General features: G+C 36.4%; 1 protein-coding gene across 2 annotated transcripts in view; it reads left to right on the forward strand.

The window, feature by feature from the left end:
• The window catches only part of ftz-f1 (ftz transcription factor 1), an 897,129-nt gene extending 890,789 nt beyond the window's left edge, over nt 1–6,340 (forward strand). For both annotated transcript variants that reach the window (XM_069845012.1, XM_069845011.1), the window contains 2 exons: nt 904–1,096; nt 3,912–6,340. In XM_069845012.1, the coding sequence (XP_069701113.1) occupies nt 904–1,050 (147 nt within the window). In that variant the 3' untranslated portion in view covers nt 1,051–1,096; nt 3,912–6,340. The remainder of the gene's footprint in view (nt 1–903; nt 1,097–3,911) is intronic.
• The last annotated feature ends 13,461 nt before the right edge of the window (nt 6,341–19,801 follow it).

Here is a 19,801-nt window from a genome sequence, read left to right on the forward strand (position 1 = left end):
ATTTGTGTTACACCCATCGCATCTTCCCCAAACACCTGCTGAATCTTACGAATTGTTTGACTTTGAGAATCACCAAGCTTTTGACAAAATTTGATGCAGTATCTTTGCTCAATTCGTTCAGTCATCTTGCGAGAAAACTAAATCCGACAAACACCTAGAACAGCACCTTACTTGGCGACCACCAGCCAGTGACTGGCACAAGCGAATGCGGTGAAAAAATTCAAGCATGCGCATTACAGTTCCTCCTTCCACCATGCACAGTGGCGCCGCCTTAGAATCACAACTTTACGCGGGAAAAATTAAGTTCGGATACTTTTTAGACAGGCCTCGTATTTACTCAATACATGTCCTTCGCACTTCAGAAAATGTGTTTCAAGTGTCTGCAAACCAGCCAGCAAAATATCCAGAACTGAAAGACAATACCACTATTGTATATTAATTCAATAATTGATAAGGAAATAGCTTCTAGATTTCATTGAACATAACATCAGTTACTTTACATATGCTGTATATTCATATTCAACAGTTTTTGGGATATAGACCTTAAGAATTGATTTGCAGGTCCAGCTGAGTTTTGTCAGTTGACAGCCTTCGCCACGGAGTCTGGAGTTCGATACTCAACAGATACTGTGATATTATTGGTGGACACATCAGCGTGGACAGGTTTTCTCCAGGTTTCCTTCACTCATTTCATTCTACTGTTGCTTCATTGCCATTATCACGATGAACGAATCCTTTTTTTAAGAAGCAGCACTCGATAAAATGTTAAAGAAAACAAAAGAGCTGATGGAATGTGTTAGAATTTGAAGCTTATGATGTTAGAGCCTGCTGATTACTTTAGTAAGATGCAGGAAGCGAGATACTTCGAGAGGTTTTCTTTTTTCGGTGTGTTTGTGTGTGCAGGACAAGTTCTCGAAGCTGCTTATGGTGATGCCGGAGATCCACGCGATGGCCAGTAGAGGAGAAGACCATTTGTACCACAAGCACTGCAATGGAGGTGCACCAACGCAGACGCTGCTCATGGAAATGTTACATGCCAAGCGGAAATAGCATCTGCAAACCCTACGACCCAAGGGAAACATTGTTAACTGAAATTGTAAGTGTTGTAATCATACACGTACATAGATCATTTGCAAAATTTGTATCACAAACGGACGATTGAGAACGTCAAAATCAAAAATATTATTTAGTGCATATTCTGCATGTATTATAGTCCGCGTCACCGTTTTTGGCGTGTGAAATAAGTAATGGGAAGGTTAAGTGCGAGTGTTTTACATTTGCTGCAGTCAGTTTGACAACTGTTTGGCAAATGGCTGATGTGACGTGTATAGAAAGTGGTACCATTCTCAGCTGCACTAGCAACATGCTCACAAACTGGGCACTATATATCTAGGACACACGCCAAAAACGGTGATGCGAACTGTAATAAATTATAATGTGTCTGCCATAGTAAACAGCCACTGTACACTCATCTTGCTTTACAGCATTCTCTACAAGTATCACTGAATCTTTGATGGTACTGCTAAATGTTAGGTGTGTTACAAGGCAACACAGTGAATTTTTTATAGAAATAGAATTCCTTTATTTTCTACATCAGATATTCTTTAAACAGTGCATAGGTCCTAGAATAGTAACAGAACTAACTTCAGATCAAAAATGAACAAATATTTTAAATATCTTAATAACAGATCTGTTGCCTAATATAAAAATAATAACTTCTTCAGTAACTAACAGAAAACCATTCTTTCAGTCACAATTATCTTAGTAGATTGCCCTTAAGGCGAAGATATTTGAGCCTTAGTTTCTTTAATGATAGATAATTAGAAAAAATTAAGGCACTGTTTTGTATGATGTAACAGAGATGACATGGAGTAACAGATCTGACAGGTAACAGACATGACAAAACAAACAAAAGCCTAAAATTTATTTGCTTAAAAATCTTCAAAATAGCAACTTAACTATTGCACACGTGTACTGTTATGTCCTCTTGATCTGGACTCCTTATGTTGTTATTTGTGGAAAACACAACACAAACAGATCTGACAGAGTAAAAATGCACGCTTAGACTAAAACACAAAGCAAGAGTATGACACACAAACTCGCCAAATCAAAATGAGTGAACATAGCAGTACAATCAAGATGGCTCTTTGTGCATCATCCTGGCTTGTACTACCAACCTAAGCATCTACCAATAACTTGAACGTTAGCGTCAATTAGTGAATATTTTCATGATGTTTACATATGTAAGTACAGTGAAACCTCTCATTTATGGACATTGAAGGGACGTAACAATCTGTCCGCATCTGGGAGGTGTCCTTTATTGAGAGGGAAGCTCCCCAATCTAACAGTAAATATGCATTATGTATCCCTTCACGCTTTGAATGAAATGTATTACTGTAGTTTAATTCTAAGTACAATCTACTGTACTACAGTAAATTCTTTACAACTTTGAACTACAGTAGATAAGACCGAAAAAGGAAAATACAGTACTGTGCCATGCAATTTTATTCTAGGTCTACAGTTATGCAGTACTGTAATTTACAGTTTTCAACTTAACCTTTACGTTCAGGTGCCATGTCTCTCGAAACAGAACAACTGATTGAAGTGAAGAGAATAATCCTACTAACCCTATCATGTGTCAAATACAATTCCAAGATCGCGGAAACCTTGGACCTATCAAACAGGCTAAATTTTATGACTTTGTTTCCACCTGCTTCCAGCTAACAAGGGATAGCCGGCAGGGCTAGAGGTAGCCTACAAGACCCTTATTGTCTTCTTTCGTGTTAAAAAATTTCTGTACAGTTCTCAAAACTAAATTTTTCATTTTTGTAACACATTAGGTCTTCAAATTCAAGTTCTGTCCGCAGTCTCGACAGATTCCAGACGACTCAACATTGCGAAAAGTGTATGTAAAACAAATTTACGACAAAACATAGAATAAATCAGAAATGAACTAGAAAATGAGAGAGTATGGATATGTATAGACGAAACAACAAATGGAAACATAAAAATTGGAGATTTATCCTTCGAAAAGGTGGAAAAATTCGAATATCTTGGAGAGAAGGTAAAGCAAGCTTTAGGACTGTGAAACAGCTGTCCGTGTCCGTGTCTGAGAGTGTCCGTAAACGAGAATTTAATTTATCATTATTTCTATATTATTTCAGTTGGGACATAAAAATCTGTCCATATATGAGGAGTGTCCGTATCTTGGGGGTGTCTGTAAGGAGAGGTTTCACTTTAATTATTATTATTATGATTATGTTGCGTCCCACGCCGTGGCGTCACAGTATAAGGCATCCTGCCGAGGACTCACGTTACGGAATGAGCACTGGTTCGAGTCCTCATGAGGGAATAAATTTTCTCATGAAATTTCGGCCAGTGTATGGGACCGGTGCCCACCCAGCATCGTGATGCACTTGGGGAGCTATGATAGGTAGCAAAATCCGGTTGTGAATGCCAGCTATAACGGCTGGGGGGATCATCGTGTTAACCACATGATACCTCCATTCTGGTTGGATGATCGTCCGCCTCTGCTTCGACATATTGGCGTGAGGCAGCAGCCGGCTGGCTGGTTGGTCTAGGCTCTTCACGGGCTGTAGCGCCACGGATTATTTATTTATTGTTATATTGCCATTACTTTGCCTCATGGCTTTCAAATTGTTAAAAGATGAGTAATAAATGTTTTCAGTTAATATTAAATTATGCCAGTCATGTCAGATTCCTTATGTAGATGGAGAAAAATCTGGTGGACATTTCAGATATTAGACTCTGTTTCGTGACATGCGCACTGAGAATTCGTTCCCACGAAATGTGCTAATTGTCTCTGCTGTATCTTCTTTATATTGTGGTGTGTCTTGATTGTCAAGTTTGAAGCGTCTCACCTGACAGTTTGTGTGTTTGTTTGCCCGCAGACTTGTTGACAAGCTCGCAGGAATTGGAGGCCGGTCCCTTCAAGCCTCGCGTCCACTTTAACACTTCGTCCAGCCTCATCATCACATCCTCCAGGCATGGAGCTTGCATCATTCTCAGAAGCAGCGGCGCACCGCGGCGGAGGGATGTTGTGATCTCTGGACGTGCGCAGGACACTACTAGTGCGGTGGGAGGGAAGTCCAGGTGGTGTGTTGGTTACCAAGTGTGCGCGTTGCTCCGGCAGTGGAGCCAACATAGTCAGTGTGAAGCAAGCAGAGCAAACGTTACCGTAGCCTCCGCGCGACGAGGAGGAGAAGGACTAGCCGGTCTGGGCTCGCGATGGGCATTATGCTTAGTTACCGGGAAGCTGTGACAAGGTACATCGCACGTGCAATAAAATCCGGCAAACTGTGAAAAAAAGATAGGCTTCATCCTCTAATTTTGTACTTTAAAAAAAAAAAAAAAAAAGGAGAAACATTTAACCGATATTAAACTTGTCATAAGCACAGTGAACTGGTATGTAATATTTTAATATGCCTGTTGACTTTTTTTTTAAAGAAAAAAATGCCTTTAAAAAGTACAAAGTCAAAAAAAGTCGGAGGCACCTTGTTAAGAAGAAGCTAATCTCTCAGGATTTGTACTGTACTGTAGTTGAGCTTTTCCCACGCATGGATGTCCGTCACTGGCTGCTTGGAATGGGCACCTCACCACGCGATGATTTCATTGCATTTTGATAGAGATATTCTTTTAAATGGAAACCAGACTATTCTTCAGCAGACCACAATAACCTTGCTCACTTATTGTTTTTTTTTTTTTTTTTTTTTTTTAATTTATGATGTGTTAATTTTTGTGCATTTACACATTCCAGAGGGTGGGGTTACGACCCTGCCCTGGAAGGGATACAAGGGCATCAAACAATTTGAACTGTAGTTTTACTTTGATGTTGAATCGGCGTTCGTATGAGAGGCAGACAAGGCGATGATTGTCTTGCCTCGCAGTAAAAATCCTGTAGCTGAGTCGCATCTTTTTTTTAATGGTTTGCATGATTAGGCGAGTAGAGTATTCCAACATTCCAGATAATACGAAAGCTTTGTACATTTTGGGTTAGAACGTTGCGTTTGCCGCTCGACTCGTTCGAATGAGTGGCGGTTGTGGGGGAGAGAGTAAATTTACTTTCTGACTATTTCTCTATGAAATTATTATTATCTGATCTGTTTTCTTATTGAATTAACAAGCCTGGGGTCTGGTGGTGGAGGACTAACCCTATCTATGTAGTGTATAGTTCGTGGAGCAAGGCTACTGTGGTCAGTGTTATATTGTGTAATTGTAGGTTTGTTAAGACGTGTAAAATACTAGTAATTGTTAACGATTGTTACTGTGAACTTTTGTAAGTGCAAGATTTGTGTTGGTAACACTTGTCTCCATGGTACGGTAGTTACCGCCTTGCAAGGGATGCTATCGCTTCTGCACTTGTCATGGTATCTTGGCATCATAGTCTTTCCTCCATTCCCACCTGCTCCTGTAGTCTCGTCGCGATGGCAAGAAGCCTTCGCCTCCCCCCCTCGTGTTCTTCACATCGTTATGTGTTCACTGCCAAAAAAACAAAGAAAAGTTAGAAAAAAATGAAGTACGGTCAAAAGGTCTGGTCTACCACGGGCATCCCTCGCATCGTTTCACTTTGTTTCTATTTGCCGTTGAAAGAGAACATAAAAGTTGTTGGTATGAGAGCTGTTATTTTATAAAGTGCTTTTTTTCTTACCTAGATATGTGTACAGAGCCACCTGGCAACCGTAGTGCAGTCGAGTTGTTGTGTGATGTATAGAGGAATTTATTTTAACTATTTGCGATCCCGGTTATGAACAGAGATTGTTGCTGTTGAAACTCTCGGCTGCAGGTCTTCAGGTGGTGTATTTGAAGTGCTTTAATATAGCGATTTATTGAAAGAGTCTAAAAAAACAAATTGGAATTGTAATCACTTTGTAAGTTGTTGGATCACAGACTTTTAATGTTACTCGAAGCACCTTACCAGAACGGTGCGTTTCACTTTCTGACCCTTCCCAGGCTTCTCCTCTCCTTTTCTCCCCAGCCCCCCCCCTCCCATGTTTTATTTTGTTCGTTAGAAACAGTTCTGTTACCTCACACTGTTGTCGAGTCACCATACTGATGTGTACATATACATATGGACCCGTCTGTAATGCTATTGTTTGTACAAAAATATGCTGTGTCCGTTGTACGGATATTATTAACCGTTATTGCAGATTATTGTTCAAGGTCGGGTGGTCTGCTTCAAAGACGTGGCCTTTGCCCTTTGAATTATGTAGCAAAGGGCCACCCTTCTTTGGAACAGGCGACCCGTTTCCCCTACCGCAATGTGTCCTTGAAGGTAGGCAACAAACTGTAGAATAAAATCCCAACACATTTTCAATAGAAAGTGTTTTACTGCTCAAAAGCGCTCAAATTTGTGTGTATGAGATCAGAGGTCAGGGAATTGAGATGCTTTCTTCTTTCTGTGATAATTCTTTGTTTGGACTGTTTTTATTGCTGTGCGGAAACTAGTCAAACCATTGTACATGGGTTCTAAGCTTTGGATCTTGTCCTTCATTATACAGGGTGTTAAAAAAGCATGGAATATTACTCATAACTTCTTAAATTTTAATTTTACAAAAAAAAGTTTTATACAAAAGCTGTTGGAGATAAACCATATAATATGGTATCAGTGTTCGAAAAAAAAGTTCTTAAGACATACAGGGTGTGGCAGCAAACTTTATTTTGTTAAATGGTACCCTATATTAAAATTTACATATTCCGAATCTCCATTAAATTTTACGTATGAATGTGAAGAAATTTTACCCATTCACCCATTTCATGTATTTTAACTATTTATTAAATTTGTTTCGTTAACTTCATACTTGAGTATGTAAAATCATGTTGAGTAGGTCATAAAACTAAACAAAACACTATCACTAACCGAACTTTATCACAGAACCATTCACAGCCAAATAATGTTCCAGTCTATCAAGAAAACTGTTCATTGTGATATATTGTATTCTATTGTATTGTATTTATTAACATTCCATGGTATTCATACATGCTTACAGCTAGAATAAGGAACAAGTCAAAAAACTTAATACTATTATAAAGTCTTAATTTATAGTCACAGTCTAGATGAAATATATATAGACGAGATTTACAATACAGTCTACTAGTACAACACAAAGTTTTAGTATCAATTTCATGAAGCGTTATTGAATGTCATGAATTGACCTACAGAAAAGAAGGCGTGAGAAATTAGGTACTTCTTTAATTTGGCCCTAAATAATCTTATGTTTTGAGTTTAATTTTTTATATCGATAGGGAGGCTATTAAAAATGTTTACTGCCATATAACGTACTCCTTTTTGCTAGCACGATAGACTTGCCAATGAAGTATGAAAGTCATTTTTTTGACGTATATGTATGCTATGAACTGTTGAATTAGTTACAAAGTTTTCACGATTACATACGAGGAAGATTATTAATGAAAAAATATACTGACAAGCCATGGGCATTACTTGTAGTTTTTTTTAAATAGTCCTACACGATTCCCTACATTTGGCACCTACTGTTATTCTAATTACTCTTTTTTTGTAATAGGAATATACTGTTACTATCTGTGGAATTTCCCCAGAATATTATTCCAAAACTCATTACCGAGTGGAAGTATGCAAAGTATATTGTTTTTAAGGTATTGATATTTACTATCTTTTGCATAGATCTAATAGCAAAACAAGCTGAATTTACTGTAGTTTGGGGGTAATTTGTTTATTATTTTTCCATTTTAACACATTATCGATTTTTAAGCCAAGAAATTTGGTTGTTGTTGTTTCTAATAGGGCTCTATTGTTAATTATTGCACTTGAAATTTGCGAGGTTGAATATGGACAGGATTTAAATTGTATTATGTTAGTTTTGTTACAATTTAATACTAATTTATTGACTGAGAACCAGTCACATATTTTGAAAAGAATTTCCTCTGTTGAAGATTAGAATGTGTTGAAGTTATTGGCTGTAATTACTATACTTGTGTCATCTGCAAATAATATGGGATGACCTACATCTTTTATTAGGAGGAGCAATATCATTTAGGGACCTAATATTGATCCTTGAGGAATTCCATTATTAATAGTTCCCCATGTTGAGGTAGATTTCATAGTTGTATTGATTTCGACTTTGTTTCCTATCTATGAGATATGAGTGAAACCATTGGTGTGCAACACTTTTAATTCCATAATAATCTAATTTTCTAGCAGGATTTTATGATTTATACAGTCAAATGCTTTGGATAAATCACAGAAAATCCCTCCAACTTGTAATTCTTTATTAACTGCCTCCAGAATTTTGTCAGTTAAACTAAACTGTAAGAAAGACAATGAACTGTTTTTGTGATAGACTGGGACATTGTTTGGCTGTGAATAGTTCTCATTTTGAGCATCTTTTGTAAAGTTTTGTTAGTGATAGTGTTTTGTTTAGTTCTATGGCCTACTCAACATGATTTTACATAGGCCTACTTATTTGTCTGATGTTTGAAGTCCATGAATCAAGTTTAATAAATAGTTAAAAGACACAAAACGAGTGAATAGGTAAAATTTCTACACATTCATACGTAAAATTTTATGAAGATTCGGGATATGTAATTTCTAATACGTTGTTGTTTTCTAATGCCTGGCGTTTGACAATAAAGTCATTTGACTTCTTGCACTGCAATATTTATCAAAGATATTGTCATGGTTAGCCACTGAAGCACAGATTTTGAGGTGTTCCGAATCCATTTCTTGGTTTGAGTTGCACAATGGGCAGTTAGGGGACTGATATATACCAATTCTATGCAGGTGTTTGGCCAAACAATCATGGCCTGTTGCCAATCTAAATGCAGCTACAGACGATTTGCGTGGTAAATCAGGAATTAACTGTGGATTTTGATGCAGAGAGTTCCATTTTTTCCCTTGAGATTGTGTTATCAAATTTTGTTTGTTGAAGTCTAAGTATGTAGATTTAATAAATATTTTCACAGAGTAATACGTAGATAATTTGTAGTATAGAGTGTTGTTTAAAAAAAAAATAAAGTTCACTGCCACACTTTGTATGCCTGAATAACTAACTTTTTTCGAACATTTGTATCATATTGTCAGTGGCGTAGCGTCAATGTAAGCTAAAAAGCTAAGCTTCGCCAGTTAATAATAATTTCATAATAAATCTGCAGTCTATGGACAAAATTATTTATTAATTTTAATAGAATTTATATTTAATGCGTTAAATATTGTGATGCTGCAGCTCAGGATGATTTGTGATCCAGCAGTAAACAAGAAGCCTGCACACACCAGCTTCCAAGCAGACTGGTTTCTTTCACTCATTCTTCTGTGTAACCCATCCCGCAGATTTTCCATCCCTTTCTAACTAAACTACCTTGGTCGCAAGGCTCACAAGAAGCTAGCTTTGACATTGAAAATAAAGTAGTTTCCGAGTTATCCCTTTTCGTCAACTGTGTTCAGTTGAAGTGTTAGTGTGCATTGTGGCTGATATAATAAATAATGAGTGAAATAACAGTTCCTGACACCAATTTACTTGAATGTTTGGGACATTTCTATTATCAAGACTGACTTACGAACAAAAGTGCGATTTAAAAAACAAATGACCGTGTCTATTTGTTAGAGATATGAAATCATATTTTACTACGTACCATTTGAGGTCATGCCTTATTGGTGTTACTTACGAGGTTCCAAACAATCTTCGACTGCTGACTTGACATTGACTACTATTTATTTTAAGACTATATTTTTGTAATACGTTTTCTCATATGTACAAGAAAAACAACTTGAGTTAGCTTCCCCTGCTCAAAATTTCATGCTACGCCACTGCATATTGTATGGTTTATCCCAAACAGCTTTTGTATAAAACTATGCGTAATATTCCACAAATTTTTAACACTCTGCATACTTTTTAAAATGTATGCTTTAAATGCTTTGGGCTTGGTCAATTGCCCTTGCTGTTGACATTACATGATGAAGGACAGTATCCAAGAATTGAAAAAAGACTTGATTCCCTGCTGTAATTGAAAGAATCCAAAAATGAAAAAGAAAGAAAACGTAATTTTAGCAATTATGTTTGGGATTGAGGTGATACGAACTTCAAACACACAGATAATTTAATTTTGAGGCACTCCTTGAAAGAACCGGAAAACAATGTGAGCCGTTTGAAATTTAAACATCTCAGATCTTATAACATACATACATACATACATACATTCTCAGGTTTATAATGCATCCAAGTTTATAGTTCCATCAGTGGATTTACTTCCTTCGCTTAGCTGTAAAACCAACAAAACAGAGTCATTTGCCATGACTTAGTTGGAAATATGCTTCCCATCTTGCTGTGACTGCATTTGCTTTTGAGCCATGTTACTTCTAAGCCGTATTCCTTTCAAGTATCGGCAATACATTAAACATTCTTATAAAAACTTCATAATATTACTAAAGTGAAATTAATACGGTATATGCTGTATGTAAGAACAAAACTCCTTTTAAAGTTGATTCGAGTTTGAACCAAACATTATAAAAATTCTGAGTTTTGAGTGGAGCGCAGATTATAGTTTGTTTTTATTTTCCTAAGATGCCGAAGAAAATTCTAAAAAATTAAGACATACCTGTTACCAACATGAGTTAGTAGGGAACGTTTTCTAAAATAAAACTTAACCTGTTTCTTCAGCAATACATTGTGTTTTATTTTGAATCTTGCGTACACTACTTTTAACACTTGAATATAATTAATTGATTAACTAGTGGACTTACTCGTGTTAATTATGTAAGATTTGTGCTGCTTACAGCTGTTTCAGTGCTTCACGCACCATCCTCAGAGCCTACTAGATCACGGCGTCATCTCGAACTCAGAAAGCAGAAATACAACATACATACATACAGAACAGAAAACACACTACAAAGACATCTCAACACACAAAAAACACAAACAAATAAATACGACCACACAGGTGTATACAAACTCACATGTAATAGTTGCGATAAGTTCTACATAGGACAGACAGGCAGATCATTCCAAACACACTACATAGAACACATTAAAGCAATAACCAGAGGACACAATACATCTACATATGCCGAACACATAACTAATGCTAACCACACATACAATAACATAAATACAGATATGGAAATCCTACACATACAACCCAAAAACCAAAAACTCAACACACTAGAACAATACGAAATATGTTGTTGTTTTCTAATGCCAGGCGTTTGACAATAAAGTCATTTGACCTCTTGCACTCCAATATTTTTCAAAGATATTATCATGGTCAGCCACTGAAGCACAGATTTTGAGGTGTTCCGAATCCATTTCTTGGTTTGAGTTGCACAATGGGCAGTTAGGGGACTGATATATTCCAATTCTATGCAGGTGTTTGGCCAAACAATCATGGCCTGTTGCCAATCTAAATGCAGCTATAGACGATTTTCGTGGTAAATCGGGAATTAACTGTGGCTTATGATGGAGAGAGTTCCATTTTTTCCCTTGGGATAGAGTTATCAAATTTTGTTTGTTGACGTCTAAGTATGTAGATTTAATAAATCTCTTCACAGAGTAATACATAGATTTAGTAACAGGTCTGTAAGTAGCAGTGCTGCCCTTCTTTGCTAAAGCATCCGCATTCTCGTTTCCCAGGATTCCACAATGGGATGGTATCCATTGGACAATACGAAATATACAAACACACTAAAACACACCCCGATCAAATTCTTAACACACAGATCAATTTCAGTACACACACTATTTTACACCACTCTTCAACACCTCTCAACAATCAAACACACCCACATAACAGGCAGAGAAGTTCGAAATGACGCTGAGATCTAGTAGGCTCTGAGGATGGTGCGTGAAGCACTGAAACAGCTGTAAGCCGCACAAATCTTACATAATTAACACGAGTAAGTCCGCTAGTTAATCAATTAATTATGTTTTAATTCAACTTCTAGTTAATTTGCATTAACTCGAAATTTCTATTAGTGTAAAAATGGTTGAAAATTATTTTAAAGTAGAAACCTGTTGTATATCAATCATCCTTTAAATGTGAAAAATGGTTGTTTCGTATTTTATAGTAATTTTAATTTATTTGTGATAGAAACATACAGAAATATACTGTTAGGAAAGCAGTGTGTGTTCTTTTATGTTCTGTGAAATAAATCAAGTAGGGTAAAGGTTGGTAATATTGTGGTACGAGTAATATTGTGATAGTTGTTTTTGAGAATTTATTACAATTTTACTGAGCGAGAGAAGGACGGTTTTGTGCAGCAACTTGTCCACGAACATTCCCTTAAGGGAAGAGGATGGTATTTTTTGGTGAAAAATGAGTAAATTTTCGAAAAATAATATTTTTTCCTGTGATATGTGTAGAATATATTGTATGATATTTTGTGGGTATTTGTGCCCTTATCAGTTGTTGAAACGCCATTTTGAAACTTCCTGCGCTCGGATTTTTAAATCACACCACCTTTTGTCTGTTGTTTCCGGAACTTCATTTTTTTTCAAAACCAAATTTTTCTTTAAAATACTCTGTAATGTGTGTGGAATACATTGTATAACATTTTGTGGATATCTGTGCTCTTATTGGATGTTGAGACGTCATTTTTAAACTTCCTGCGCTATGGATTTTAAAATCACAAGCCCACTTTTATCAGTTTCCAGTAACTTTATTTTTTTTTTTGCTACATTGCTAGACAAAAATGGATATAATTTCTAAACTATCAAAGATACATCCATGAAATTTAGAACACACATTCTTTAGACTATTAGGAAACTTTTCTCTATAACAGAATTTTGATAATTGATTTCATTTTAAAAATACGTCCGTTTGTTTGCAAGAAAGGAAATCAAAAAATTGTTATTCAATTTTAATTGTTTATTTTACAAACGTAGGGACTAATATCAAAATTCTGTTACAGACAGTTTGTAGAACATGCTTTTGCAAATACATTGCAAAAAATTGTTTGAATCTATCTTTAAAAACGGTTTAGATATATCGGTTTTAGTACAATCCTGCATTGGGTATATATTTTTTTTCAAATTTGGGCCCCCCCAAATAATTTTATTTCGTTGAGTTGCCACAGCTATGAGCTCTCTACATACAAAAAATTAATATTTTACACGAAATACGAAAAAAGTTTTAAAAAATACCATCCTCTCCCCTTAATACGTTGATGCAAAAAAAACCGATCTTCCTCTCGCTCAGTAAAATTGTAATAAATTCTCAAAAAGAATTATCAGAATTTACTCATATCACAATATTACTGACCTTTACCCTAATAACAAACATTTTTTCGACTAAATCACATGAAAACGTTATGCAACTTCAAAAAGGAGCTTCCAACAATCTGTGTTATGTAAACACACCTGTATATACTTTGATTTATTGAAATAGACTTTTCATAGGAATTTGTTTGCGTGCCTTTTTGTTTTATAGTTAACTTTCTAGTTGTCTTAAGATTGAAATTGTCACATCATAATAATTGTTTATCAAGTCCATAATCACAAGAAGGTTTTTTTACGCAGAATGACCCCAGGTTTGAGTTACACACGTGCTGGTATAATTTCATTAATAATACTGTATAAGTCTGAACCATAATTTCTGCAGCTCTTGATTTTTGCGACGTGGCCCATACTTTTTTTTCTAAAGGTCAATGTCACAGCTGAAAATAGTTTCAGTTAAAGACCTCGAAACCTTTACTCATAACCTATAAAACAGTCTAAAACTTTCATAAACTAGTTAATGTATAAATGCATTGTTTTAGTAGGCCTTCTATATTTATTAGGAAGAGTGTAGTAATGTGTTATTAATTACATAAATTCTTCATTTATAATCTGAGATGAAATTTGGCATTATGTATGCTGTGTTTGCAGCTGATTTCTACCGAAACTTTTGACTCCACACTGGCTTGTTCCATGTCTGTCAGGCTTGTGTCTTTTTCTTGCCTACTTTCAAATACAGATTTGCCTCAGATGTTTGAAGCTATTGCCAATCCCATTCCAAACAGCTCATACCACAAGTCTGTGTGCGATCCTTCCCCAACCTTTCCTCTTTCCATCCAAGTTCCTATCGTCATCTTCTACTGTGTCATTGGTAACGTCTTTGTTTGTAAGAAAAATTGTTCTGGAATAGTCTGAGACAGTGGTATTCAATGTTGTTATTATTGTTATTATTATTATTATTATTATTATTATTATTATTATTATTATTATTATTATTATACAGTAGTTACTGATGCAGTAATAATAGTAATGATTTATGTAAATGAAAGGAAAAACAAGAGTTGATATTGCAAAAGAAACTATAATATAATGCAATAATTATTAACAGATATAATAAAATTAATGTGGGCAGGGCATGTAGCACGTATGGGCGAATCCAGAAATGCATATAGAGTGTTAGTTGGGAGGCTGAGGGAAAAAGACACAGGCGTATACAAACTCAAATGCAACACCTGCAACAACTTCTACATAGGACAGGCAGGCAGATCATTTCAAACACGTTACAAAGAACACATCACAGCCATAACAAAACTACAAAACACTTCCACATATGCAGAACACATCACAAATGTTAACCACACCTACAGAGACATCAACACAGACATGGAAGTTCTAGATATTCAACCAAAAAGCCAGAAATTAAACACATTAGAACAATACGAAATATATAGACAAACAAAAACACATCCAAATGAAATTCTCAACACACAACTCAGTTTCAGAACACTCACACTCTTTGACTCCACATTACACTACACAAACACACCCTCACAGGAAACAAAAAAAAAAGGCTCCAAAAGCAGCACCAACCAGTTCTGAAGATGACCCATAACAGGCTGAAACATGTAAACCAGGTACGGTAAAATTTAACACGAGAAAGACATATAATAAATATTCCGTGAAAAAAGACCTTTGGGGAGGCCGAGACTTTGATGGGAGGATAATATTAAAATGGATTTGAGGGAGATGGGATATGATTGTAGATTCTGGATTAATCTTGCTCAGGATAGGGACCGATGGCGGGCTTATGTGAGGGCGGCAATGAACCTGCGGGTTCCTTAAAAGCCATAAGTATAATAAAATAAATATGTCAGCATTTTTACATACGTAATCAATGGAATGTGTACCCCTTGAACGCATTCCACAGATTGAATACCACTGGTCTGAGAAATAAGCGTGTTCATTAGAATCAAGGATTACTAGACTTCGCCATATCACTCTGTTGCTGCTGAGGTTTAAGGATAGAGCATTTCAAAGTAAGAGAATTTAGTAGTTTTTCTTTGGCTAAAATTATAAACTGAATAATCATGTTTTTATTTTACAGTATTTAATTAAAAATACATATCACACATAATTTCGATAACCTACAAAATACTTATGTAAAAATTTAGGTTCCTTCACATAATACGAGGGGGATCCAGGAAATAACGACCGTTTTGTTGTAATAATTAAAAAAAATATATATTTATTTGAAAAAACAAAGTCTGTTACATAACTGAAGCTTCCTTTACTTCTCTACATAATCACCACCTATATTTAAACATTTGTCGTATCTGTTCACTAGCTTTAGAATTCCCGTGTTATACTCCTCTGCCGCCAGTTCATTAAGCCAGGTGTTCACTGTCTTCTTCAACTCTTCATCACTTCCAAAATGCGTACCACCCAGAAAGTCTTTCAGCTTAGTGAAAAGGTGAAAATCGCTAGGAGCAAGGTCTGGACTATAGGGCGGATGATCAAAGATTTCCCAACTGAATTGATCCAGCAATTCTCGAGTTGAAGCAGCAGTGTGCGGGCGGGCGTTGTCGTGAAGAAGCACAACTCCTCTCGAAAGCATTCCTTGCCTCTTGTTTTGGATGGCTCGCCGTAGTTTTCTTAAAGTCTCACAATAACGATTTGCATTGATCGTAGTGCCTTTTGGCATAAAATCCAGCAAAAGAACACCTTTGCGATCCCAAAAGACAGTAGCCATGACTTTTTGTGTTGAGAGTGTCTGTTTGAATTTTCTCGGTTTCTTGGGTGATGAGGGATGATGCCACTGACATGATTGGTGCTTGGTCTCTGGGGTGTTGTGAGACACCCAGGTCTCATCACCAGTCACAATTTGATCAAGAAAGGCGTCTCCATCTGTGTGATATCGCATCAAGAATGTCAATGCTGAGGCCATTCTCTGAGTTTTGTGTTGGTCACTCAGTTGCCGTGGAACCCATCGTGCACAGATTTTGTGGTAGCCTAGATGTTGCGACACAATTTCACCAAGCAAAGAACGAGAAATGTCAGGAAAGGCAATATGCAGTTCGTCGAGTGATGTGCGCCTGTCTTGCAAGATTCTGTCGTTCACTTTAGTCTTCAGGTCTTCTGTGATGAGTGATGGGCGTCCGGGTCGAGTTTCATCGTGGATATTTGTTCGCCCATTGTTGAACATTTCGCACCATTTTCTCACATTTCTTTCATTCATTACAGTATCACCATACACTTCTTTCAATTGCCGGTAAATATCTGCAGGTTTCAAATGTCGGGCATTCAAAAATCGAATCACACTCCTCACCTCACAGTCGGTGGGATTATCAATCACGTCGTTCATTTTGAAGTAACACAAAATGCACAATGGCGACTTGTTGCAACCAGTACTCACAACATTATGAGAACACATGTTAAGGAAGCCAGTTGACCTTCAAACAAGGAAGGGGAGTCAGCTGCGCGGCGGGTGTGCGCGAACGGTCGTTATTTCCTGGATCCCCCTCGTAGATAGATGTTGAAGAAAGTTGATCATAAAATGAAGGAAATTCATTACATGGATAGGGTGTTCCAAGCCTCATTTAGCAAATTCCAATTCTGATATAGGTACAGTAATGCTTTTATCTTATTGTGCGGTAAATTCACCAAGAATATATTTTGATAAACAGATGTTAAATGAAACCCAAGTTAAAGTACATGTCGCTAATATAAACAAAAAACAAGTTTTAAAATTCGGCAGCAAAATATGGACATTTAAACAAAGAGAAAAATCGAGACTAGATGCAGCTCAAATGAAATTTTTGTGACTGTTATTAAGATTAAGATTAGATTGTCAAAGAAATTAAGTTACCAGTATATATACCTAATTAAAAGTAGATAAATTAAGAGTTTAAATATATCGTCGGTTTCTTGGTGAAAGTGACCAAGTCACATTCCAAGGCTTCCAAGCATTATGAGAATTTAAGACATAATTTTCTATTAAAAACTAATAATATAGCACATTTACCTTCAAAATAACTTATTACTAACATATAAAGAAGTACAGTCATGTTTGGATGGGTCATTAAACCTTTAAATGCCTTTTCCCAACAATTTTGCATTTTGGACTTGGTCACTTTTACCAAGAAACCGACGATATAGTTTAAGAAATCGGTGATTACAGACAAAAATGGATTAAGCATGTAGAAAGGATAAAAAATTCTCGATTTCCAAAAGCAGCAATGTCTTAACAAGTCAAGAGGACGCAGAAGAGATTAAGAAAGGCCACTCAAAAGATGGATGGATTAGTGAAAATCAGAAAAGGCTACTATAGCCTAGTGGAGTAACGGTTAGCATGTCAGACCATGAAATGAATGGGTCTGGGACCAAATTCTGGTTGGGACAAGTTACCTGCTTGAGATTTTTCTGGGGTTTTCCCTCAACCTATTAAGAGCAAATGCTGGGTAACTTTTCGTGCTGGACTGTGAACCTATTTCGCTGGTATTATCACTTTCATTTCACTCAGACACTAGATAACCATCACAGTTGATAAAGCATCATAAAATAAACCAATTAAAAGAATAAAAGGTATATTCATTGTTTATTGTTCACAGTAACACTTGCTTAAAACTTGAAACTGTATTAGTTTAACTGTTAAAAGTGTTATAATTTAAACAGGTTATGTACCAATGACATACGGATCCTGTTTCGACACTGGTGTGGTGTCATCTTCAGTGTCCTTCGAACTACTGCTGTTCCAGCTGATCTTGATTTCCGGTGTTTACATTTGTCAGTTGTAGAGGTGGGGGTGTGTTGTTCTTTTGGTTGTGAGTTGTTGTTTGTGTGTTATGTATTATGATGTCGAATAATGTATGGGTATTGAACTGTAATTGCGTGTTAAGTGTATGTTGTGAATGTGTTATTGTGTGCCAGATTTTTACATACAGGAAGATCCTTTCAAACAAGATACAATGAACACATTAAAGCTATAACTAAACCCTACATCACATCAAATTACGCAGAACATATTGCTAACAACAGTCATGACTACACTAACATAGAAACAGATATGGAAATAATACACATCACACCAAAAAGTCCACAGTTAAACATGTTAGAACAATACGAAACAACAAGTTTTGATGGAGAAATCATTGCAATAAGTGAAAGTCTCAGGAATCTTCTATGCCACATCAATGAATTTAAGTTATATTGTCAGACTCCAAAGCAGCTATTCTATCAATAGTCTCTAAACACACACCTTCATCTCAAACAGCAGAAATAACTAAAATGCTCTCTCAATTAATAACACTCAATAAAAGAATTGTATTCCAATGGATACCATCCCATTGTGGAATCCTGGGAAATGAGAATGCGGATGCTTTAGCAAAGAAGGGCAGCACTGCTACTTACAGACTTGTTAATAAATATATGTATTACTCTGTGAAAAGATTTATTAAATCTACATACTTAGACTTCAGCAAACAAAATTTGATAACACAATCCCAAGGGAAAAAATGGAACTCTCTGCATCATAATCCACAGTTGATTCCCGATTTACCACGAAAATCGTCTGTAGCTGCATTTAGATTGGCAACAGGCCATGACTGTTTGGCCAAACACCTGCATAGAATTGGAATATATCAGTCCCCTAACTGCCCATTGTGCAACTCAAACCAAGAAATGGATTCGGAACACCTCAAAGTCTGTACTTCAGTGGCTGGCCATGATAATATCTTTGAAAAATATTGGAGTGCAAGAGGTCAAATGGCTTTATTGTCAAACGCCTGGCATTAGAAAACAACAACAACAACAATACGAAATATACAAGCACAAAATAACATACTCACAACATATACTTATTACGCAATTACAGTTCAATACCCACACATTATTCAACATCATAATACATAACACACAAACAACCATCCCCACCATAAGAGCAACACACCCCACCCCTACAACTGACGAATGCAAATGGCGGAAATCAAGATCAGCTGGAACAGCAGTAGTTCGAATGACACTGAAGATGATCCCACACTGATGTCGAAATGGGACCCGTCTGTCATAGGTACATAACCTGTTTAAATTATAACACTTTTAACGGTTCAACTAATATAGTTTCAAGAAAAGATTTAGTCTAACCCGGAGAAAGAAGAGTATATAATAATATCGGATGATCTCTTTCTCCCTGAAGATAAATTAGGCAGGAGTTTTGGTAGTTTTCTTGAGGACAAGGTTTATTTATCAATAAAATCTGTATTTGACAATTTTTGTGAAAGCCACAAGTCTCATAAAGTCCTTTTGCTCCAGTATCCAAACTCTATCCAGAATATTGGCATCTCTTGTAAGTCACGTTTACAAGTACGTGGTTGTTGAAGGTGTTAGAGAATAAAATTGGTGGTGGTAATAGTAGAACTGGGTGAGTATAGGTAGTAGTGTCTGTAGTGTCGAGAAGTTTTTAAGTTGCTACTTATACAGAAGAATCAGAAGTCGTGACGTCATTGTTACCCTCAAGTACGTACTACTGGCCATCAGCATGAAGATGGAGATGCAGGTCCTGACCCAGTTGCCGCTTTGCCTGACACCAGCTTCTTCTTGAACACAGG

This window comes from Periplaneta americana, chromosome 14 (genome assembly GCF_040183065.1).
Source record: "Periplaneta americana isolate PAMFEO1 chromosome 14, P.americana_PAMFEO1_priV1, whole genome shotgun sequence".
Lineage (NCBI taxonomy): Eukaryota > Metazoa > Arthropoda > Insecta > Blattodea > Blattidae > Periplaneta > Periplaneta americana.